At 47.0% G+C, this 25,289-nt stretch overlaps 1 protein-coding gene across 5 annotated transcripts in view; it reads right to left on the reverse strand.

Annotated features, from left to right (window-relative positions):
• DAPK1 (death associated protein kinase 1) overlaps nt 1–22,519 on the reverse strand; it is a 210,384-nt gene extending 187,865 nt beyond the window's left edge. For 2 of the 5 annotated variants that reach the window (XM_007969669.3, XM_007969670.3), the window contains exons 1-2: nt 22,086–22,413; nt 21,053–21,222 (exon numbers count right to left, since the gene is read on the reverse strand). In XM_007969669.3, the coding sequence (XP_007967860.2) occupies nt 21,053–21,114 (62 nt within the window). In that variant the 5' untranslated portion in view covers nt 21,115–21,222; nt 22,086–22,413. The other 3 variants (XM_037998596.2, XM_037998595.2, XM_037998598.2) reach the window with 3 other exon arrangements.
• Between the last annotated feature and the right edge of the window lie 2,770 nt (nt 22,520–25,289).

The following is a 25,289-nucleotide window of genomic DNA, read 5'->3' on the forward strand; positions in this document are numbered from 1 at the left end:
GGCACTCACAGTGACAGCCTCGTCCCTGGTGTCTGGATCAAAGGCCAAGCTGGAGAGCAGGTATGTCCTCTCGGCCCTATTCTCTCGGCATCCCATGGCTTCCCTCCCACTCTCACTTCACTGATGCCCCCGAGAGCAGTTACAACTATGCAGAAACGAAGCCACTTTTGAGAAGGTTGGGCCCCACCTCATTGTCACAGAAAAAGACCAGGTCCTGAGGAAAAGTCAGAAGTGGTGCTACTGTGTCATTGCTCGGAGGATGCTGGGAGCTCCTGGGCCTGGCTGCCATCCCTGTGTCCCAGGCATGGGGGCAGAGAGAAAGGCAGAAGGACACTCCCCAGTTGGCAGTACGGGGCAGCAGGAAGAGTGGACCACCGGTCACGTAATCGCCCCAAACCACCACGCAGACGTCTCCGACGTGATCAGCCAGACAGCTCCAGGGAATATGGCTTTGGTTCATAAAAGGTTTGGGTAAACTACTCTCCCAGAAATTGCAGGAAACCAACCAATCATCCTCAGATTCCTGGAGCACCGGGACAATACAATTGTCACTGGGTTGCAGCAAGGAGGGAAACTGGTCAACACCAGCCCTCCAAGAGGGGGGAAATACCACTCCTGTCTATTCCAGAGTACTTGGCATAGGCCAACAGCAGTCTTTTTATAGGGGCAACTGTGGAATCCTGAGAAGAGGAATGAAGGTGATGGTGTACGCGGGAGGCGCCCGCCATTGGTGCCTGCTCTCCGGGGCCCCTTGTTGAACCCAGTGATAAAGCTGGGGTTGGGACCAGGGGTATCGGCCGGGCCCAGAGCCCCAGCCCCAGGAAAGCAGACAGGGACAAAGGCCTAAACAAGCAGGACTGGGCACAAGGCCCCAAGCTAAGCTGCTTTTCCTCCTATCAGTCCGATGTTACTTACTTGACTTGGCCAAGGAGCACCTCTTGCAAAATCCTGTTCTAATCTGCTCAGGGCAGTTTTTCCTGCGATCTCTACTTCCTCTTGACTACACGTCAATCTTTTTATTTTCCTGGAAGGATATTACTGGATGGACGCCTGTGACCCTTTCGAAGGGGTGGCTGTTTTCACTAAGGGTGGAAGTTCATCTAACATTTTACAGCTGCCAAATACTGGGCTCAAGCCAGACTTTTCAGGCACCAACATGGATACCCACATAGCTGTGTAGACGTGGATATGTCAGCAGAAACCTTCGTACAAACAGTTCGACGCTTCTCTACAGATACAGAGAAATAAGGAAAAGGTGACCCTCCTAGAGAAAAGTTAAGCCATCTGGGCGTGGTCAGATCACAGGCTCCGAAGACATTTGGCATAGTCTACAGTCATTTTCAGAAATTACCACCCTGAACCCACCTAGTAAGCAGTTGTGAAGCTCCAATTTTCAAGCATCATCAAAAAAAGAGCAAGATTTGACAGGACTGAGTGGCTGACATCAAAAAGATTGGCGATGGCAAAGGGTTCACATCAGTGTCCTCAGGTTTTTCCTTTCAAAGGGCAAATATGGCCGGGCGCAGTGGCTCACGCCTATAATCCCAGCACTTTGGGAGGCTGAGGTGGGTGGATCACCAGAGGTCAGGAGTTCAAGACTACCCTGGCCAACATAGTGAAACTCCACCTCTATTAAAAATACAAAAAAAATTAGCCGGGTGTGGAGGGGTACACCTGTAATCCCAGCTACTCGGGAGGCTGAGGCAGGAGAATCGCTTGAACCCGGGAGGCAGAGGTTGCAGTGAGCCAAGATTGTGCCACTGCACTCTGGCCTGAGCAACAGAGTCAGACTCCAGCCTGGGCAACAGAGCGAGACTCTGTCTCCAAAAAAAAAAAAAAAAAACCATAAATGGCAAATATTCCAGGGCAAACAGCTGTGCTGTAAAAACACAAGTTCAGCGACAGATGTGTGCTGTTTTCTCTCAGAACCCCACTAGCTGTGCTATGGGGCAGATGGGGACCCAGGCACCTATGATCACTGGTGCGCATTTCCTCTTCTGTAGAAGAAATGCGGTCAACCACATTTTATTCCCACTAGACTCACCTCCCCATTCTGCTTTCAAATTTAAAAATATGGCACTCAGACTAGCTACCATGGTAATAAGTACCAATAGATTTGGGGAAAATCATCAACAGGATGGAAAGGAAACCACCATTTTATCTGAAGCCTACTCTACCCCAGCTAGTAGAGAATGATCTGGGACCCACTTTGCACCTTTACGGGGCTGTCACCTCACAGGGTTATGCCAAGGATGAAAACATGTGCACAACACGCTATGCATCTTCAGGAACTTTTCAGCGATTCCTCGGTTTACCTTTAAAACTCATAGGAACCATCGCTACAATCCTTCAGTTCAGGATTTTGTAATTCTGACCAGTTAATGAAGTTGATCATCAAACAACAGATATTTCTGAAGGGCCTTGCAAGATATGGGGAACAAAAGAATTATGACACTTTACAGGCTCACAATCCAGGAAAGATGCGCACACAGAGAAAGGGGCGGGGTGGGGGGAACAGTGGGGAGTCTTAATGCTGGATGAATGTGTCAACGAGGAATTACCCCAGGAGTCTGCAGAAGGAGGACACTGCTTGAGGTGGGAGGCTCAGGAATGCCTTCAGAGGGAAAATGGACTATAAACCCAGTACACAGAGAAGTAGAGAGGAGGGCCCAGCAGATGGGTTCTGCAGATACCGACCACCAGCACTCCCGGAGGAAAGCAGTAACGCAGCAAGCAGCAAGCCTGCTATTGGCGCCCACTAAGTGGACGCCCTTCCTGGTTATTCTCCATCTGTCCCATCTGTCTGTCCTCCCCTGCCCGCAATCGCATTCTTCACTCTTCCCTACACACTGCACCACTCTGGGCGGCTCCCTGCAGGTGGTTCCTGTTAGGTTTGGCTAATGAGACGCACTGGTGGGACTGTAGGGGCAGGAATAGAGAGGCTGTGATGTTTCCTTCCCCGAAGTGGCATGTACTGGTGACCCCCCCCCCCCCGGTGGCTCCAGTGCAGCCCTAGGCATGGTACAGGCTCCCCTTCTGCTGCCAGACAGTATGTACCTGACCATCCCATAACCTACATGTGGACCATCAGAAGGGCCCAGGTCCGTGCCAGCACCCTGACTGCCACACCTTCCTTTTGCACAATACCCTCCAAATCCACCCCTTCAAGCTTTTCCAATCCACCGAGCCTTGGTTAGCACATGGGAGAATGCCCCAACCCCAGGGTGCCCACATACTGTAGGAAGCATCACACCTCCTGCCAGGGGGTTGAGGAGCTAATTCAGCCACGTGGGCTGCCCCGGCCACACACGCAGCATGCTAAACCATCCAGCCTGCTGAAGAGGCAGCAACCAGAGGCCTAAGAGAATAAGAAACAAGGAGTTACCTAACGCTGAAGAAAAATTAGAAATCAGCCTGAAAAAAACTCACAGCTATTAGGCGGTTTAGAAAACAATCACCAAGATGGCAAGCAGGATGTCACCCTTGGGAGAGAGCAGAGGGAAGCAAGGTCAGCTAGCAATGGGAAGTTTCGAGGCCAGGACTCAGGACTCATGACTCACGAGGCCTGCTCAGCAGGAAAGGCAAGGCAGAAACTCCGTGTTTGCCATGGCTGGACTGAACCCCAGGGAGAACAGGCCCGCTGGAAGAACCCACTATGGCCTAGACCACAGACCACAGCTACGACCTGGCTGGCTCTTGAGCCCCAACAGTATGCATGCTGCAATGCTAGCAGTGTGCAGGAGGATGTGGAATCCAGTAGAGACACAAGGGAAAAATTGGAGTAATGCTGGAGACAGAATCCCAGCTTCCACACCAAGGAGAAGCACAGAAGCTGGGGGGGCAAGTACAGCCAGAGAGTGAACTCCAAGTTGGCATAAAGCAGCAAGAGGCCACATTCATCTGCCTCCCTTCAGAGGCAGGGACTCGCTGGCTGGGCCACTTGGGCAAGCCCGTAACTGTGCAACTCTCTGCTTTGTGTTCTCCCTGGGGATTCAGTCGACTGTGCGGTGAGAGCTGGGAGCTAGGGAAAGGGGGGCAAGGGCACCTGCTGACCATTGCAGGGCAATGGGGGGAGGCTGGTAAGACCGACCTGCAGGAACGGGTCATTAGGAGTGGGCAGAAGAGGTCAGCAGGATGGACCCTGAGAATGAGAAGAAAACGGGAGCTACTGGCCCTGCAGCTCCTGCTCAAGAGCACCCTGGTAGAAGCTGCTCGTTACCCACGTGGTCCCCTTTGCTGATGACCACAGATCCACAGAGTTGGAAGGGATCCTCAGAGGCTATCGGCTCAACTTCCTCCCCAAATCGGCAATCCGTTCCTCAACATCCCCACCAGGTGGGTACTTAGTGCAAACACTGCAGTGTCTACCACTCGTGACCTCACTTGCAGTCTGCTCTGCTCTTGGGCAGTTGAGTTTTTCCTACTAAGCCATGCTCTGCCTCCTCATGGCTCCTACCACTGACCCCCAGTGCCTCCAAGACAAGCCTATCCCCATTCAAAAGACCATCTATGTGTGTTTTCACGGGCTTCAGAGCCAGAGAGGCTCAGAGCTGAATTTCAGTTCTGCCACTTACTCATTTCAGCAAATTAAATTATTTAATCTCTTTAAGCCTTGGGTGATTCATCAATAACACAGGGCAGGGCTTAGCAAATCATGGCCCACAGGGTAAATTCAGACCATTGCCTGTTTTTATTAGAACACAGCCACACCCTTTTGGACACATGATGTCTGTGGCTGCTTTCAAGTTACAACAGAGTTGAGTTGTTGCAAGAGAAACCATCTGGCCCAGGAAGCTTACGATATTTACTATCTTTACATAAAATGTCTGCCAAGCTCTGAAATAGAGGACCCCCACAGGAGGCTGGTTTGGGAATTAAATGCAGTAATATTTACAAAAAGATGCACATGGTGCTTGACTCCACAGCTAAGTAAAATACATTATTCATGAGATGCTGGGGTTCTCCGGCTTTTGCCTTCTTTGGACTCCCCCAAGTTTGTCAGCGTCTCTCCCAGAACAGGACACTCTCATGTCACAGATGCAGAATGACCTCAGAGAAAACAGAGAAACCAGCAACTCCCATTGTGGACATTCAATTTCTATAGTATAGACAAAAGCTGTATTTTCTTCTTAATGCAGTCACAAGGCTATAGGTTCCTCAGACATTTGTAATTATCTTTTTTTTTTTTTTTTTTGAGATGGAGTCTTGCTTTGTCGCCCAGGCTGGAGTACAGTGGCGCCATCTCAGCTCACTGCAAGATCCACCTCCCAGGTTCACACCATTCTCCTGCCTCAGCCTCCCGAGTAGCTGGGACTACAGGCACCCGCCACCACGCCCAGCTAATTTTTTATATTTTTAGTAGAGATGGGGTTTTACCGTGTTAGCCAGGATGGTCTCGATCTCCTGACCTCGTGATCCGCCCGCCTCGGCCTCCCAAAGTGCTGGGATTACAGGCGTGAGCCACCGCGCCTGGCCGACGTTTGTAATTATCAAAGCTCTCAGACTCTTCTCCAAAAGGACACTGTCATGACAAGTCTCCCCACTGCTGCATTTGGGCAACTGCTTTTTCTCTCCAACTTAACTGTCTGGCTTCATCTTTATATCTGTTACATCTAATCATGTCGGACTCGGTTCAATCCAACCAATGGGAACCCTCCTTCTATTCATTCATTCATTCATGTCACTCACTTCAATGTTCAATCTGGGGCTGCTTCTTGTGCTCAATTCAACACCCAGAAAACAAGTCACAGACCTAGATCACGGGAGCTTCCAGTCTTCAGGAAGAGAATGACATTTGAAATCTATTATACAAATAGGTATGGAATTGCAGGAGCTATTTGAATGGAGAGGGAAAAGTGATTCAACAGGGCTCTGACACCCGCCACGTCTTACCAACAGGTTCTCCAGGTCATACTCATTGTCTGTCTCAGCCCAGACCTCTGGGGCACAGGAAACTACACACTCCTGGGACAGTCCATACAAATCAGAGTACAACAGCAACTGCCCTAGACCTCAGCGCACACCATCTGGCAGCCTTTTCTCTTCGCTTGCCAGCTCTGGACACCCAAGGTCAGTATCTTCTCTCAGCTCATTCCACAGGAAGCTCGGGGCATCTTTTTTTTTTTTTTTTTTTTGCCCACTGGGTGCAGGCTCCTCCTTCCCTACACTAGCTCCAGACCCCTAAGCGTATCAGTCAAGACTGATCTCTCTTGATCTTGCAGTCCAGTGGTTCTCTACGGAGGGTGGGGGAATTTTGCGCCCCCTCACACATTTAGCAATGTCTGTAGACATTCTTGGCTGTCATAAGGAGTGTGAGGAGGTGGCTGTTACTGGCATCCAGTGGGTACAGTCCATGGATGCCGCTAAACATCCTATTAAAAATCTCATATCCTAAAATACAATGCACAAGACAGCCCCCACAACAGAAAACGATCCAGAACAGGCTGTCACTAATGCTGAGGTTGAGAACACCTGGTTTAGAGGAAGCAAGCAGAAAAAACAGGCATTGAACACATCGTATGAGCCAGCACTGTGCTAGATATTTTAAACTTCTTTAAACTTCCCTTCCAAGACAGTGACAGTAGAACAGGTCACAAAATGAGCTGCACCACCCACTACCCAATTTCCAGACATGGCTTAGCAGCTAGGGAGTCCAACTACTGCTTTCAGCATTTTAAACACACTATTCAAGGCCAATGATCTTTCTGAACTACGGTTTTCAAAACGTGAATTACAATACCTACCTCCAGCTGCTGGTCTAGAGTTCCTAGCAAATCTTAGTTTCCTTACAGCCATTTCTTTCATGTCTTATTTCCAGTTTTCTCCAAGGAAGGCAAGGGTAGAGACACACACACACCCCCCCACATTTGCACACACCTGCTTACATTTTTATGTCGTCCACAAGAATCTGAATGAAGGAACGAAACCTCCAAGTCAGAATGATCTCTCCTTGGTTGAACTCCAAAAAACATTTTTCCTTGCTTCATCTCACTTCCTATTTAGGCTTTTTAATACTGTTGGTTGCACAAAAGTCTGTCTACCCTGCATGACTAGAAGCTTGTTGAGCTAGAGGGCCCTGCCCAACACCGCAGCAAGATGATTCAGATATTCAATCAGCCCTCGAGCAATGAACAAATGATGGGGCAAATATTACGGTTCAAATGATAGTTTCGTTTAACAGCCTATTTATGGTACCTGTTTATAGCTTATTTGTTATTTGTTAGTTCCCTTGATGTTTTACCTAAATTCACCTTATAGACCCAATTTCCAAGCATTTTCCTTTTCAGATTTTGTCAGTTTTATGTTACTTTTACTAACTGAAGATACCCACCCAACAAGCCCAAAGAACAAGAGTTCTTTAAAAGAAAACAGCCTCCCGGCCAGGTGCACTGGCTCACGCCTGTAATCCCAGCACTTTGGGAGGCCGAGGCAGGTGGATCACCAGCCTCTGAGGTCAGGAGTTTGAGACCAGCCTGGTCAACACGGTGAAACCCCGTCTCTACTAAAAATACAAAAATTAGCCGGGCATGGTGGCACGTACCCATAACCCCAGCTACTCAGGAGACTGAAGCAGGAGAATCTCTTGAACCTGGAAGGTAGAGGTTGCAGTGAGCCGAGATTGTACCACTGTACTCCAGCCTGGGCGACAGGGCAAGACTCTGTCTCAAAAATAAGAAAGCAGCTCTCATGCAGCAGCCATGGTTCCTGAACAAGCCGGACCCCACTCCAGGGGAACAGAATGAGTACTTAGACATGTAAGTGGGCATTTACCCGCAGCAGCTGGCAGGGCCTCGCCATTCAGTACATCCTAACAATCCAGCCTTTCAGCCACCAACCTAATAGGCTTTTCTTGGCACGGACAGTTCTGGCTTGGCAAAACACTCATTTTCACATCTTAAATTGGTATGTGTCAGAACTGAATGGAGCTTCAGAATCTGCCGTCTGTCTCACATGCTGCACTAGGCTTCGCTTGGTCGGGGACTCAGGTGTCCACACTCATCTCAGACTCCTTTCTCCATAAAGATCCATGAAAAAAAAATCAATTATTTGTATCCCTAATCAAATTCCCAGTGTCTTATTTGGCCACTTAAGATGGCTTTTAAGCCAGGTGTGTTGGCACATGCCTATAGCCCCAGCTACGCAGGAGGCTGAGGTGAGAGGATCACTTGAGCCCAGGAATTTGGGGCTGCAGTGAGCTAGGATCACGCCACTGTGCCTGGGTAACATAGGAAGACCTCGTCTCTAAAAAATAAACAAATAAATAAAAGACGGTTTTTCATTGAAAAAGCAAGCTAAAAAAATAAAATCAGGCCGGGCACAGTGGCTTACATCTGCAATCCCAGCACTTTGGGAGGCTGAGGTGGGTGGATCACCTGAGGTCAGGAGTTTGAGACCAGCCTGGCCAACATGGTAAAACCTCGTCTCTACTAAAAATACAAAAAGTTAACTGGGCCTGTAATCCCAGCTACTCGGGAGACTGAGGCAGGAGAATCGCTTAAAACCAGGAGGCGGAGGTTGCAGTGAGCTGAGATCGCGCCACTGCACTCCGGGCCAGGTGACAGAGACTCCATGTCAAAAACAAACAAACAAAAAAAACCACACACACACACACACACACAAACAAAAAAACTACCTTTCAGGAAATGAAGCACACTGCATTAAAAACACGAATTTATGTGCTCACATAGTCTCAGGTTCCCTATAACACCAGGATGATATCCCTCAAAGCATGTCCCAGCAGCCTTCTTGCCGAGCAGCTAACTCCTCCTGGCACAGAGCAGTTTGTAGTTGTCTCTACTTCCTTAAATGCATCTCTTCCCATCTTAATAGATCCTCCTTAATATGAAGCTTTTCCCTTCCTTTCCCATGGTGTCTGGTGGACTTTGAAAAGGGTATCCTTGAAGCTCTGCCTTCAGCAGTCAACTTTCAAATGCACAGCTAAGTTCCTAGTCAATATGTTTCTTAGGAACCCTAAGCATCATCTAATGAACACATAATAAGGTGGACTCACCAAGGGAGCCCAGCACATAAACTGAGTCCAGCTGGAAGGAGGCAGGCATACCTAGAAAAATGGATCAGATAAGCAACGGCAAACTTGGCAGAATAAGCCCACCGGGCAGGCTGAGCCAAAGGAGAGACAGGCAGAGGAGAAGAGAGGGAGGAAGGATGAAACCGAGGAGAAGTGAGCCGTCACCCGCACTCCGCCTGTGGGAGGCCAGGCCAGGAACGAATGGAGAAGAGGTAGGACCGAGGAACACAGATTCAGAAGAATGTTATACTGTCTCTCTCCCTCTCTCTCCTGTTCCTGCTCTGTCTTGTTAACTAGCGTCCACCTCTCGAGCACTTGCTGTGTGCCTAGCACTGTGTCAAGCACTTTACACATATCACGGGCATCCTCACAACCACCTTACGAAGTAGCAGTAACGACTATCCCCATTTTACAGACGAGAAAAACTAAATCTCACAGAAGTCAAGTGACCTTCCCAAAGTAACAGCTAACGTGTTTTGTGGAGACAGGGATTTGGGTCCAAAGCCCTGAAACACTGTTCTAATTTCTGCATATGTACCTTTATAAGGCAACTAAATAAACATGGCTTACTGTGCACTTAGCTTAATCCCAACCAGCACCAGAGACAAAAGGCCATGTTCCCTTCCCTCAGAAAACTCACAGTCCATAGGGGAAGCCAAGAATCCCACGCATACGTCCCCTGTAAGAAGAATGTCATGTGGGCAGTTATCTACTCCAAATCTTGAAGGAATACAGGAAATCAGAGCAGGAGCCTTCCTGGAGGAGTAGCCCAGGAAATGCTCTGGAGAGGGTGCCAGGAGGAACTGGCTGGGTCATTTCACATGTGTCTTTTCCTTCTCATTCTCCAGGTTATTATTACTTCTCTCAATGCAGATAAACATTCTTTGCACTCGAGAGAATGTTGCTTCTAAAGACAAGACCTACAAAATGATGGTTCATATTAATGAGTCGTATTGTTAAAACAGGATCTACTCATTCAATGCCCAAATCAAATTGATTTGGGACTTCCTGCTTCTCCATGGCCACAAGGCTGACAGTCCCCTGTCCGCTCCATACATGACAAGCGTTATCTCTTCCAGCCAACGAAGGGGTGGGGAGGAACGCACAGACTGACCACTTTTCATCCTGTAGATATTCCACTTGTGCTAATTCACTTCCTCTCCCAAACAATTGAAACAGATACCTGAGGCTGGACGTAATAGAATATATGATGGAGACCAGGGCACACCCTTATCGATTCTAAATGGGCAAACAGTAAATATCTTCTGTTTAGTCCATCTATAGTGACTTAGTTAGGAAAAGGGCAAAAGCGGCCTGGCCGTGGGCTGACTGGTGCCACTGTCTCCATGAATGGCAAAGGAACGGAGTGAGTGAGAAAGGGGCCTCCTCCATGTGCTGTGGTTCAGAAGGAAAAGAAACCGCGATCATCTGACGCCAGAAGAGCTCCCAGGAATGAAATCTGTGAAACATTCTGGCATCGCTCCCAGCCGTTCACACACTGATTGTAGAGACTTTGAGTGGCAAAGCCAATATCTAGGAAGACAATTTTCTATATTCCCATCCCAAGCGCACAGAAGAAAACGCTGGCAGGATGGCCGGGCGCGGTGGCTCACGCCTGTAATCCCAGCACTTTGGGGGGCCAATGCAGGCGGATCACCTGAGGTCGGGAGTTCGAGACCGGCATGACCAACATGCAGAAACCCATGGAGAAACCCATCTCTACTAAAAATATAAAATTAGCTTGGGTGTGCTGGCGCATGCCTGTAATCCCAGCTACTCGGGGGACTGAGGCAGGAGAATCACTTGAACCCGGGAGGCGGAGGTTGAGGTGAGCTGAGATCACGCCATTGCACTCCAGCCTGGGCAACAAGAGCAAAACTCTATCTCCAAAAAAAAAAAAAAGAAAAGAAAATGTGGCAGGCTCTGCTTTCAATTATACTGATGTATAGGCCAATGAAATATTATTTTAAGGTAATAAATAACTTTTTAGCACTTTTTGCCTTACCAAATTCCTAAGGACAGCTCTTCTGTGTATTATGTGCCATTTAGCATCTCCAACATCAGCAGTACCCGTTAAAAGTTTGTTCTCCACAGGGTACGTATACCTGCAGCGCCCGTAGCTTTGTTTTTATAAAGCCAAACAGCTTGTAACTCCTAGTCTATTAAATATTACACTCCAAAGGTTGCAGCCTTTCATCACTTTCCCGGAGACACACATTTCTGCTGCTTACCCATAAACCACAGATGGCCCCAAAATTGAGCTTTACACAGAGGAGGCAAAACAATTTAGAAAAACCTCTCAAAGGAGGGTGGAAAGATCAGAACTGAATCAACACTAAATTCTGACCTCTCCTCTCTGCCTGTCCCATCATAACCTTCTGCCACTTTTTTTCTTACATCGCTTTAGGTGCACCTATCCTCCTCTCTCAGAGGCAGCCCTGTCCTGGAGAGACGTACGAGGTGCTAGGCAGACACACAGACAGGCAGCTCAAAGGAAAATCTAATCATTTTCATGAACGGGGAAAAAAAGAATGGCATTGATGTCTTTCTCTACATGTCTTTTTCACCTGGAAAATTCTATACTGTGGGTCAGGTGTCAGGGGATGTAGCAAGGTCTCAAAAATCCTGACAATCTTTTTAAGGTAAAAAGGAAAAGGTGGACCAGCGCGGCAGCTCATGCCTGTAATCCCAGCACTTTGGGAGGCCAAGGAGGGCAGATCACCTGAGGTCACAGACCAAACTGGCCAACATGGTGAAACCTCATCTCTACTAAAAATACAAAAATTAGCCGGGTGTGGTGGCGGGTGCCTGTAGTCCCAGCTACTCAGGAGACTGAGGCAGGAGAATCACTTGAACTCAGGACGCGGAGGTTGCTGTGAGCGGAGAGCATGCCACTGCACTCCAGCCTGGGCGACAGAGTGACACATTGTCTCCAAAAAAAAAAAAAAAGGAAAAGTTTATACAGTTTTGAAAGTAAAAAGCAATGAACTAAGATATAACTATTCAACAATGAAAATTAGTTCATTCTTGTAAGTGAAAATTTATAACAACTGCACTTAAAACATTTACCAGCCAGCCCCATTCATCACATATTTCCTAAATAAGAATAATCAGGCAGTTTTGACAGAAAATAAAATGTGTCCCAAAAGAAGTCCATACCTCGAGCCAAATTTCCCAGCCAAAACCCATCAGGCTTATGAATATAAGCGCCATCAATATAAACTTTTCACACTCCAGAGATCGGCAGTTTACAAGCACTCATTTGCTGAAACATTATGTTCTTCGTCCAAAGTTGTATGTGTTTATAAAAGGAAAAAAAAAAAAAAACCAACAACATTCTCCCAACCTCCTTCCCTCCCCTCCCCACCACTCTGGCATCTCTAATCATACGTTAGGTTACTGAATAAAATTCCTCAAGCTCACAACTGAAACATCAAAAGGTAGTACATAAGGTAAAAGCCCCGTGAACGCCGGACGTGGTGGCTCACACCTGTAATCCCAACACTTTGGGAGGCTGAGGCGGGCGGATCACCTGAGGTCAGGAGTTCAAGACCAGCCTGACTAACATGGGGAGACCCTGCCTCTACTAAAAATACAAAATTAGCCAGGAGTGGAGGCACATGCCTGTAATCCCAGCTACTTAGGAGGCTGAGGCAGGAGAATCGCTTGAACCCAGGAGGCAGAGGTTGCAGTGAGCCAAGATCGCGCCATTGCACTCCAGCCTGGGCGACAAGAGTGAAACTCCATCTCAAAAAAAAAAAAAGGCCAATGATCACTTATCAGAGTAAGCAACGTTATACATAAATGACCACAGTGTGATCCATAAGCCACACCAGCTCTCAATGTCACAAAATTAGCCAGGCGTGGAGGCGCATGCCTGTAATCCCAGCTACTTAGGAGGCTGAGGCAGGAGAATCGCTTGAACCTGGGAGGTAGAGGTTGCAGTGAGCCGAGATGGCGCCATTGCACTCCAGCCTGGGCAACAAGAGTGAAACTCCGTCTCAAAGAAAGAAAAAAAAAAAGGCCCCATGATCTCTTCTCAGAGTAAGCAACATTATACATAAATGACAACAGCATGATCCATAAGCCACACCAGCTCTCAGTGTCACCTAAAGAAGAACAAAGTGACAAACGCATGTCACTATGGATCACGCTTGTCAGGTATCTCCAAAGATTAGTTACTATCACATGATTGTTTTGTTTTGTTTTGGATTGGGATAGAACATAAAATACAACTATTTTAGGTTTTAGATTTTTTATGTGTAAAAACCCCCTAGCACATTAACTCTAGAGCTGGGATACAACTGTACTTACCTGAGAAAGATTTACTAGTTAGAGAAGGTTAGTTTAAATCCATTTTAGTTAGATGATGTGGAAAATCGGAATGTCAACTTCTTTTTCCTTCCACCCTAACTGCACCTTTTAAAAAGTTCATTTATAATAGAATGTACCCAAAGTCATACATTGGATTTATTATAAATAATTGTACTGTCATATAACCTCTTTCAAGCCGAGAAAGGATGCATTCCATTTGGAGAATTTACCCCAACAAACCAGAACAAAACAATTAAGTATTATCTTCCACATAAAGTCTCAAACAATCACACACCAACTGTAAGCTAGCCAGACTAGCTGTGGCGTAATGAAATGAGAAGCTGTTGGTCACTGGCAGGTAGGCGCACAGATCAGAGACAACACTCTTAAGACATTACATTATTCAAAAGTTAAATAACAATGAAAGTGTTTTTGGAGTTTTCTAAAAAGGTAAACCATTAACTTGGGACTTTAGTAAAACTACACCACATGTTAACATCATTCAGAACTGCAAGGTGCAAGCCACTTGGAAAAGGAAAGAAGGTCCCAGTATGTCGCTAAGGCCTGCAAAAGTTCTGAGCTCAAAGGGCTGACCCTGTTGCCTTTGGCTAGGCCTCAAATGAAAACCTACCATGAAGCAGCTACTGTTTATCCCTAACCATTTTCTCCATGCAGATGCTGAAATAAATCGGCATCAAATGGCTGCCTACTTCAGCTCTCTTAAATATCAACTTCATCTGGCTTTCAAAAATAGAAAATTGTCAAATCCTAAGTAGCACAGATAATGAAATAGGCCTAGCCCAGGGTTCTGGGTCCACGTCTTATCACCTTTTAATCAGCTGCCTGGAGAAAGCCACTCGACCTGTCCAAACACAGGTGGATAAAATGTGAAGGGAGGCAATGCTGGTCACTCAGCCGTCTTCCAGGTCAAAGTCCCAGCCGGGTACAGCGGCTCACGCCTGTAATCCCAGCACTTTGGGAAGCCGAGGTAGGTGGATCAATTGAGGTCAGGAGTTCAAGACCAGCATAGCCAACATGGTGAAACCCCACCTCTACTAAAAATTTAAAAATTAGCCAGGTGTGGTGGTATATGCCTGTAATTCCAGCTATTTGGGAGGCTGAGACAGAGAATCGCTTAAACTGGGGAGGCAGAGGTTGCAGTGGGCCAAGATCGCCCCACTGTACTCTAGCCTGGGCAACAGAGCAAGACTTTGTCTCCAAAAAAACAAAAGGCCGGGCGCAGTGGCTTACGCCTGTAATCCCAGCCCTTTGGGAGGCTGAGGCGGGTGGATCACGATGTCAGGAGTTCAAGACCAGCCTGGCCAAGATGGTGAAACTCCGTCTCTACTAAAAATACAAAAAATAAGCCAGGTGCGGTGGCAGGCACCTGTAATCCCAGCTACTCGGGAGGTTGAGGCAGGAAAATCGCTTGAACTCGGAGGTAGGAGGTTGCAGTGAGCCGAGATTGCGCCACTACACTCCAGCCTGGGCGACAGAGTGAGGGTCTGTCTCAAAAAAAAAAAAAAACAAAAAAACATAAACCAACAAAGTCCCTGAGCTCGCCAGGGTACTCTTCCCCAATGGAAACCACTCCCCTCGTGTCAGCAGGGTGGCTTCCTTTGTCTCATAATCAGAAATAAATTTCTACTAAAATAATATTCACTTAATTTATATAAAATGTTAGGTACTCATGGCAGTTGACTAGAATGAAGGATGAAAGTTCCTAACACATTTCCCTGCTGAGTCACGCCATATGACCTTGACCATGTCACTCCCGGATATCAGATACCCAGCAGCTTGCCCCTCACCCCCAATCACCTGGAAAGAAGTGGTCTGGATTACAACTCTGCTAGGAGGGAAGAGACAAAGGCAGAAGAGCCAATGTTGCCTCTCCTGATATAACACCTGTATACAACTACAGTCGGCCCTCTAGACCTGTGGGTTCTGCATCCATGGATTCAACCAACCTCGTACCAAAAATATTCAGGGAAAAAAACTGCAACTATATTGAATATATACAGACTTTTTTTTCTGGTTATTATTCCCTAAACATTATAATGCTACTACTTAGGTAGCATTTACATTGTACTAAGTATCATTAAGTAATCCAGAGATGATTTAAGATATATGGGAAGATTACATCGGTTATATGCAAATACTATGCCATTTTATATAAAGGACTTCAGCATTTGTGGATTTTGGTGTCCCCAGAGGTCCTGGAACTAATCCGCCATGGATACTGAGGGACGAGTGCACTGGAATTTATCTGGGCATCCATCTCTGAAGGTTTCCTATGAGTTTTTCATGGCTTCGCAGGGGCATATGCCAATGATATGGGGCGTTCAGGTTCCTCATTGGCTGGGTGAGACACAAGCTGATGGTAAAAGAACATGGGGGACCAAGAAGCGAGCTTCCATGTTCCTTGGCTTCCTGACCAATAAGCACCTCCACCCACTCTGTTCCTGCCCCCTTGAACCTACATGATGCCTGCCCTAGTAACCCAGCAACACGCTCCCAGTGCCAGCAAGCAAGCATTCGAACAAACTGCCACTCACCAACACCATCATGTCTTCGCTTCGTATCCTGGAAGATTATTACTAGACCTTCCTAAAACGTACACACTTTTAAAATCACTAACTGTTGCCTTTAATCTATGTATCGGAACTTTATCTCTCTTAAAACTTTGGACCCTTTCCTATCAGAGGAAACATCTGAGAGCATTCTGAGTCAAAAATACTAAGAGGAAAAATGTCACATTTAGCACAGTCCTATAAGGATGCAGAAACCCACCAGTGGCCTGTGGTTCCCATTTCCGAAGAAAAAACATGCCAGAAAGTCTCTCCCCTTCTATGAGCCACACAGGGTTGCCATTAGTCTTAGGACTGACTCCAGCAATTCGCAGTGAACCAGCCGAGAGATGCACTTGGACTGCCAGGACTTACGACAACTTCTTACTTCAATGAAAATGCCTATGGATTTTACGCCGAAAGGGCAATGTTTTAAACTTGAATTATTAGCTTCCAATGACCATCCAAACCAAGGTAAAATATTTAATGCTCCATTTCATTTGTTTTGTTTAAAACTGATCTTGTGCTTGAAAATTTTGGCTGCTGTGCTCATGACTGCTGAGCCACAAAGAATGCAAAAACAAGAGCAGTTTTATTTTGATGAGCGGCAGCCATTATATCCTAAGTGTTCATCTTCACCGCAAGCCATCATTTATTGAGGGCCTAATACATACATATTCTTTCAAGTTGCTTTACATATATTGATCCACCAGTCTAGTCTATCAGCATGCATTTACTGAGTGCCTTCTAAGTGTCATGCATCAACCTGGGCATTAGAAATAAAAAGGGAGGAGCAAGTCCAAGGTAATGGCCCCATGGAGAAAGCAGATCATCAAATAAGCAGTTATTATGCAATGTGGTAAATGCCGTGATGGAGAAAACAGGTTAATAAAAATAATAAAAATAATACATTAGAGGCCAGGCACAGTGTCTCTGCCCTGTAATCTCAGAGCTTTGGAAGGCCGAGGTGGGAGGGCTGCTTGAGCCCAGGAGTTCAAGGTTACAGTGAGCTATGATAATGCCACTGCACTCCAGGCTGGGGAACAGAGTAAGACCTGTCTCGGAAACATATATATATAAAAAATATATTACATACATACAAATATATATATTTTAGACACATGACACTTAGCAGGTGTTCAGTAAATGCGTATCTATAGACTAAAAAGACAGACAGATATTAGCCAGTGACTGCATGATAGAAGTTTAAAGTCACATCTGCAATTCTCACAACACCCTACCAGGGTTGGTGTCTCCCCACTTTCCAAATGAGCACACTGCCTCTCTAACAGCATCAGCCTCTGCATCATCGTTTGTATCGTACATCCCCATTCTGGTCTCAAAATTGCACCTGCCAAACTGCACTAGCTCATTTAGGCATGCATTAATCCTGATATTAATCAATGTAGGAAGTCTATGGCACACTGCACGCTATGGGGAGAAAGGACCACAACAACTCCACACCACAGGGCATGCCCCAAAGAAATCCAAAAGCTGGCTGCAAAGAGGAATACAAGACTAATAAATGTCAAACAGGATGGAACATGTCACTGGGCAGTCTATGGTCATGGACAAAGAGAGTCTCAGAGAAGTCACCTGACTTAAAAAGGGGAAACTCATTGTGGAAGGATTCATTAAGGAAGTAGGACTTAGGTCTTGAGATCATATAAGGTCAGATGGTGCAACAGGAAAGAAGGGCAGTCCCTCAGGAAAGCAGTGTACACAGAGAGGTGCCCAGGAGGCTCACAGGTTAGGCTGAACGACGGCCAAGGGTGTAACTAGAGCCCGACAATGTGGCAAGTCAGCCCGCAGCTGCCCAAGGTGCCAACTGATAAGAGATGCTAGGGCATCCTGGGGCATTAAAACAACCCGGTATAATAGCAGATGGAGAAAACTGCATTTATAAGAACTCCTCCCAGAGACTATTACACATAATAGAGGCAGTTCTTTGTTCCACCTCCTGGGACAGAGGGTGAGACCCTAAAGGGCCTCCAGGAGCCAAATTGAAGGCCACCAAACCCCCTTCTAAACATAACCCGTGCATCTGCTGCAGGGACTTGCTTCTGTTTGCGGGGTGTGCCAGCTCAAAGCCAGGGCTGCATTATTCAGAATCATAGCGGAGGGTGAATGCTGTCAGCAACCCTTGTCCTCCTGACCCTTTTCCTATAGGGCATCCCCTCCCAAAGTTGGTAAACAGAAACTTAAAGAATATTGAGTTGCCGGCCAAGTTATTAGCTTGCCTGGGGCACCCACATGTCTCAGCCAGTCTACAGGTAATATCTATACTTGTTTAATTCTCTACTGCTGATAAACTACTTTTACAAGTTAGATTACTTGATTTTTACAACACCCATGAAATAAGCACTAGATCTCTCTCTTATATTATAGATGAAAATCCTGAGTGTCAGAGTGGGTAAATGGCCTGTTCAAGAAAACTAGTAAGTTGCAGAGCCAGGTTTTGGACCAGGGTATCTGTCCAGTGGTCCATCTGCTCTATCACTGCTGCAATAGTTGTAATACTTTATAAAGTTTCTGACAGTTGACAGAGAGTTTTTACAGAAGTCTTAGGCAGTACACACAAATACGCACATTTTCAGTTTTCCTAGAAATAAAATAATATTAACAATAATACTGTACTCTACTTCTTCAAAATCTCATCTTTTCTCCTGGCTATGTACTGTGTCTCACTACATTTATAAGGTAAGTGAATCGTTGTTATTTACATGACTGCTAAAGATATGTAAGTAAAGTATTTTTGTTTTTTTGGTTTTTTTTTTTCAGACAGAGTCTCACTGTGTCACCCAGGCTGGAGTGCAGTGGCACGATCTCCGATCACTGCAACCTCCACCTCCCAGGTTCAAGCGATTCCGTGCCTCAGCCTCCCAAATAGCTGGGACTACAGGCACACACCACCAAGCCCGCTAATTTTTTTTGTATTTTTTGTAGAGACGTTGTTTCACTGTGTTAGCCAGGCTGGTCTTAAACTCCTGACCTCGTGATCCGCCCACCTCAGCCTCCCAAAGTGCTGGGATTACAGGCGTGGGCCACCGCGCCTGGCCAAATGAAAGTCTTAAATCTCAGATACTGGTCTGCAGTAACTCACTGCTTAGAATGACCTTGCATTTGTGCCACATATCTGCCCATTTCCATTTTCCTGCTACCAAACTCCTGCCTCCACTTCCAATCTTCCCTCAGTGATACATGATGTCATATAAGCAGCATCTTCCTACATGTCCATCTTACATCCGGACTTGTTTTCAGGAAGTGGCTACATCCAAGGCAGACATAAAATCACAGGACTTGAACAATTTTCCAAAACCCAATCATTCACTCATTTTTTGGCTAAAACAGTAGCAGTTATACAGGATAGATGAGTCTATACATTTCATTTTTAAAAACTTCAGACTTCCAGGTTTTCAGAGCATTTCTTTAAAATTCCTAGGTCACATAAATTATTTAATAAACAATTTGTCAGTTTACCTTGCATAGTGGGCAGAACGTTATACAAAGAAATGTACACGGAGCAAATCAATGTGCTAGTGACAAATAAGCAAACCACTCACTCCCCTCATCATCACGCCCACGAAATAAAGATCACAAACTCCCTTCGCCAACCACAGGGAGGCCTCTTTTTCTATTTCTTTCTCATAACACATAATTGTACCAAAAAATCATAATGAAAATAAGGTCATTATACTTAATCCACAATACAATAATCTCAACTAATTTCAGTCATCTCTCTAACAACACTTAAATGATCAGGCCGCACTACGCAAATCAAATTAAAATGTAGTTTTTTGCTTTTTTCTTCCAGTCCCAAAGGAAAACTCCAAATACCACTCATCTTGCTGAAAACCACAGGAAAGTTATTTAATTCCAGTTAAACCAAGTATTTCAACCGCACACTCTTAAACTTTAATCTTAAACATATCCATGAAATGTGATTTTTGAAGAGTTTTCCTTATTTACTCACCAGATCATCAATATACAGAGCGTTCTTCCTAAGCACAGGCCCCCATCGATGTTTTCAGTCAGTACTAAATATTTAGAGAAATACTCTGCTACAGTTAACTTTTTAAAAAATTCTACACTATCGTTTGAATTTTTAAAAAATTTAGTTAAGCTTAGTTTCCATAATTCTCATTAGGTAATCCAGGATGTGGGTGTTTTTTAATTTGCTTTTCATGGAGAAAAAGAAAGCTTTGTATCAGGACATCAGATGTATATGGGAAAATACATATTTCAATGCACATATAAGTACATATTTTGTTTGTTTAAATATCCTTTTGCCTACTCCACTCACAATGCAAATACACCACAAATTCCATAAATTCAGTTTTAAACGTAGGTATGAAAACTAGGTTTTCTACTAAAGTTGACCAGAGCCCAAAACACTGTCTAATACACACTCAAAGGAAACAGCAATCAGCCCTTAGATGCCCCGAAAGAAACCATTCTTTGTTTACCTAGAAACGGAAAGATTTTACACTGAGAATCACAGCTGCTAGGGCAATGGAGGTATGTTCTGAATCCAGATACCCATATTAGACTTTCATTGATTTGTTAAAAATTTAACATTGTAAATGAAACCAAAGCAACCACCAATACCAACCACATAATTAAATTCCTGGTTGGAAGAAGTTTCAAAATCCAAGCCCAACATCAACATCTGACAAGTCTCCATTTACCACCTACCAATACTTGCTCACATTACACTGAAAATTTAGATAGAGGAAAAAGTACTAAGATTTTTAAAACCTATTAGTTAGTTTGTACTCTCCGTTTAAATCACACATAAAAGCTAACTCCAGTTGCAATTATAATCTTAGTGTTTGTCCTGTTGTCACAGAAGGGCAAGGGGCTGACAAGAGTTAGTGCAGACAATTAAATGTTTTTGTCCAGGGAACTTGATCAATATACTGTGCATCACAACCTAGCCCAGAACGGCTGCCTCTCCTCCACCCCCAGGCCCTTGGATCAGGCAGTTTATCGCTGGGTTAGTAACTCTTTTCTCTATGATTTGCGCATCTCCAGAAAGGGCGAAGGAGACACCTGATTCGAACTGCATTTGTTTACCACCCAACGGTCCCATCGTTATGCATCTCCACAATCCAGGAGGGTACGTTTCCGGGACCCCCTTTACCTGCCAAGTTCCTCGCCGGTGTCGTAGTAATCATCCACGTTTTCCTGCCTGAACACGGTCATGATAAACTGTCACGCCTCACCAAAGCCCAGCGCACTTCAGCTCCGCTTCCCAAACCATCACCACCGCTCCTGCGCCTCCGTGGCCCCCTCATGCATCAGTCTCCAGTCCTTTTGGGGGGGGGGGAAAAAAGGCAATAATAATAGTAAAATGGCAACCCCAAAAGGAAGTAGACCTCCCCGGCGCTAAGACCCGCTCGCTGAAGACCGGGTCTCCGAAGCTGCCCCTCCTCGCGGGGTGGAGAGGAGCACCCTTTGTTAAAGCTGGGCGGTCAGAGACGCCCCCGACCCCTCAGCCTCGTGCGCGCGTGGGGCCGGGCACCACGGCACCCCGAGGTCCGCGTCCCCGAACGCTGGGCGGTCTGTTCGGATCAGAACCGGCTCCGGAAGTGACTGGCCTCCCCGCCTCCCCTTTCTCTGCACACACGCCCACCCAGCTTTCCCACCTCCAGGGACGCAGCGGAAGAATGAAGCCCTCGCCCAGACGGAACGCTCCTCGCTGGAAGCATCTCTCTCCAGCCTGCGGCAACGGTGGCACCCCCGCGCCACCTCTCGGCTCCCGCGCCTCTCCTGCCACCGTGGCCACCCTCTCCCCTTCCCCGAGCGAGGCAGTCCCCGGAGCCACATTCCTAGCGACTCCCTCTCCGTTACCCGGCCGACCCGGCGTGCGGCCGCCCGGGGGAGCAAGGGAGGGAAGGGAGCGGCCCACCGAGGCGCGGCCGTCCGCTCCAGATCCCCGCGCCCCGACACAAAGCGCCTGGTCGGGCCGGCGCCACCTGTTCTCACCCGGCCCGCGGGGCTGGGGAAGCCTCCCAGCTGCGATCGCACTTCTCCCCGAAGCCAAGTTTCCCTCCGCCTTGGCCTTCTCAGTTGCTCGAGGCACTGCCCGGGCAAACCCCACCGCGCTCTGGCCGGGAAAGCAAAAGCTGGCGCCGGGGACCAGGGGGACCGGGGAGCCGCGCCTGGCCACTCACCCGGGCGCCTGGGAGCTCCCCGGGTCCCTCCGGAGCGCTGTCGGAGGCCGACCATAGGCGCCAGCGCCGGAGACAGGCGGGGCGGCGGCGGGAACACAGCTAGGGAGGGAGTCGGGGGCGCAGATCCCACGCAGCCGCCCAGGCGCCTGCACCAGACTCTGCCGCCGCGAGGGTCGCCGAGTCCCCTCCGCGGAGGGAACAAAGTCCCTGGCGTTGGCTCGGCCGGGTCTCCTGCCCGGGCTCTGGAGCAGCCTCTCGCCTCCTTGCCGCCTTTTGGGCGGAGGGCGGCCGGCAGGCGGCCAATGGGGACCCTGCAAGCGGGCTGGCGGCGCGGCCCACCCACCTCCGAGCTGCCCTGCCTGGCCGGCGCTGCGGGTTCTGCGCGGCGCTCGCTGCTCCTCCCAGCTCCGCGCTCCGGGCTCGCTGGCGCGCTCTACCGCGCACACCCCGCACACACCCACTCGCCCCACACCCACGCCGGCCTGGGAGCCAGTGCGGGCGCCCCACCTGTGACACACTGCTAAGCTGCCCTCTGCCTGGGTTCCAGGGAAACACGGTTCTTTCGCCCCGGGATGTGTACTGGGATCCCAGCTTGTGCCGGGCACGGTGCTCGGTATGGGAAAATCACAGAACAAAACAGGTTTTTAAAAATCCCTGCCCTCCGGAAACCTGCATTCTGGTGGGACAGATAGATAATAAATATGTAAGCTAATTAATAAGGTAATCTTGGAGGATCTGTCCTATGTTTACCACAAAACAGGTTAATGGAATAGAGAATGGCAGGAAGGGAGCGGACCTCATTAGAATGGGTTCCTCTGCCGGACTGGTGTTGGAGCCGAGGTTTGAAAGCAAAAAGGTTTGCAATCCGAAGAAAGGTCTCCTAGACCCAAAGAAGCAACAGAGACGAAGAATTTATTTGTGCTATCCAATATGCTGTTGGCTATTGTTGAGATGAAATGTAGCTAGTCCCAAATTAATTGTGCTGAAAGTGTAAAATACACGTTAGAGTCCAAGACAGTATGGATAGGAGAATGAAAAATATCTCATGAATATTTTTATATTCATTACACGTTCCAATGATAGTATTTTGGATACATTGGGTTAAATAAAATATATTACTAAAATTAATTTCACCGGTTTACTTTCTTTTTTTGACACAGAGTCTCGCTCTATCACCAGGCTGGAGTGTAGTGGCGCGATCTCGGCTTACTGCAACCTCCACCTCCAGGGTTCAAGCTATTCTCCTGCCTTAGCCTCCCCAGTAGCTGGGACTACAGTCAGGCGTCACCATGCCCAGCTAATTTTTGTATTTTTGGTAGAGACGGGGTTTCACTGTGTTGGCCAGGATAGTCTCTATCTCTTTACCTTGTGATCCGGCCGTCTCAGCCTCCCAAAGTGCTGTGGTTACAGGCGTGAGCTACCGCGCCCGGCCTCACCTGTTTACTTTTTAAAAAGTGGCTACTAGAAAATATAACAGTACTTATGTGGCTTGCATGAGATTTCTGAGGACTGTTCTGGTCTACACAAAGATCCCATATCCACTGGAGACCTCTGTCCACTTTCTCCACTTCCCACCCCATGCTCCCACCTAATGTTTGGGTGGGGACGAAGAAGGGTTGATTCGCCACATCCCGCTGCTGGTGAACCCCAAACGGAGAAAAACTCCTAAAGGGAAATCGATTTTACTGCCTAGAATGATGAAAACTGACAGATGAAGAGATTTCCCATCCACACCGTTGTTCAAATCCCCAGGCTTTCTAAACTGAGTTGGTTCAGATCTCTGTGGTTCAACAGAAATTTTCAACTGTGAAGATTTTGGCCTCTTGAAAACAAGGCAAAACAAAACAAAAGACTGCCCCTCAAGCCTTTCGGCAAATCCAAATCGTAGTCTTTTTTTTTTTTTTTTTTTTTTTTTTTTTTGGATACAGAGTTTAGCTCTTGTGGCCTAGGCGGGAGTGCAGTTGTGAAATCTCGGCTCACCGCAAACTCCTCCTCCCAGGTTCAAGCGATTCTCCTGCCTCAAGCTACCCAGTAGCTGGGATTACAGGCATGTGACTACGCCCAGCTAATTTTGTATTTTTAGTAGAGATGTGGTTTCACCACGTTGGCCAGACTGGTCTCGAACTCCTGACCTCAGGCGATCCTCCTCCCGGCTCGGCCCCCCAAAGTGCTGGGATTGCAGGTGTGAACCACTGTGCCCGGCCAAATGCTAGTCTTAAATAACATTGCATTAATGACCCACAGGAAGGGCACACAGGAATCAAGAGGAAGTCCCCATATTGGGAGATCGTATTAGCTTAAGCGGTGAGCTTGGTAATTAACACAAAAGGATCTTGAGGGGTGAGAAATACAGTCAAAAATAACAACAAAAATAAGAATGATTCATCTGGGAAAATGCAAATGAATACACCTGTTGGGAGAAAAAAAACACAGATGTTTGGGATAAACTTGGAAGGTGTTTGTGGATGACCGCCATATGGGTAATATTTATTTTCTGCAAAACAAAAAAAATACATTTTTCAAGTCAATTAAAAGGATTGAATCTATTTGGCAGCTAGAATGTCTTAATTACCGTAATGGACAACGATGTTCACTGGAGATTTTCTGGAGTAGTGAGAAAGAGCATGAAATTTGGAGTCACAAAATTAGATCTAGTATTGGTGGAACCATTTAACAGGTTAATAATCTTGGATGAGTCACTAACACCCAAGCTTCACGTGTGCACCAATTTAGACAAGCATTTTAGAAAGGGGAAATGTGAGGCGGGCGCAGTGGCTCACGCCTGTAATCCCAGCACTTTGGGAGGCCAAGGCAAGCAGATCACAAGGTCATGAAATCGAGACCATCCTGGCTAACACAGTGAAACCCCGTCTCTACTAAAAATACAAAAATTAGCCGGGCGTGGTGGCGGGCACCTGTAGTCCCAGCTACTTGAGAGGCTGAGGCAGGAGAATGGCGTGAACTCAGGAGGCGGAGCTTGCAGTGAGCTGGATTGGGCCACTGTACTCCAGCCTGGGCAATAGAGTGAGACTCCGTCTCAAAAAAAAAAAAAAGAAAGAAAGAAAAAGAAAGGGGAAATGTAGTCATTTAAAAACATATTCACAAATTCTTTCACACTCTCCCAATCAAGAGGTGAAGTCTAATTCCCCTCTCAAATATGCACCAACCCTATCTGCTTGCTTCTAAGAAAAGGTAGTGGCAGTG

This window comes from Chlorocebus sabaeus, chromosome 12, assembly GCF_047675955.1.
Source record: "Chlorocebus sabaeus isolate Y175 chromosome 12, mChlSab1.0.hap1, whole genome shotgun sequence".
Taxonomy (NCBI): domain Eukaryota; kingdom Metazoa; phylum Chordata; class Mammalia; order Primates; family Cercopithecidae; genus Chlorocebus; species Chlorocebus sabaeus.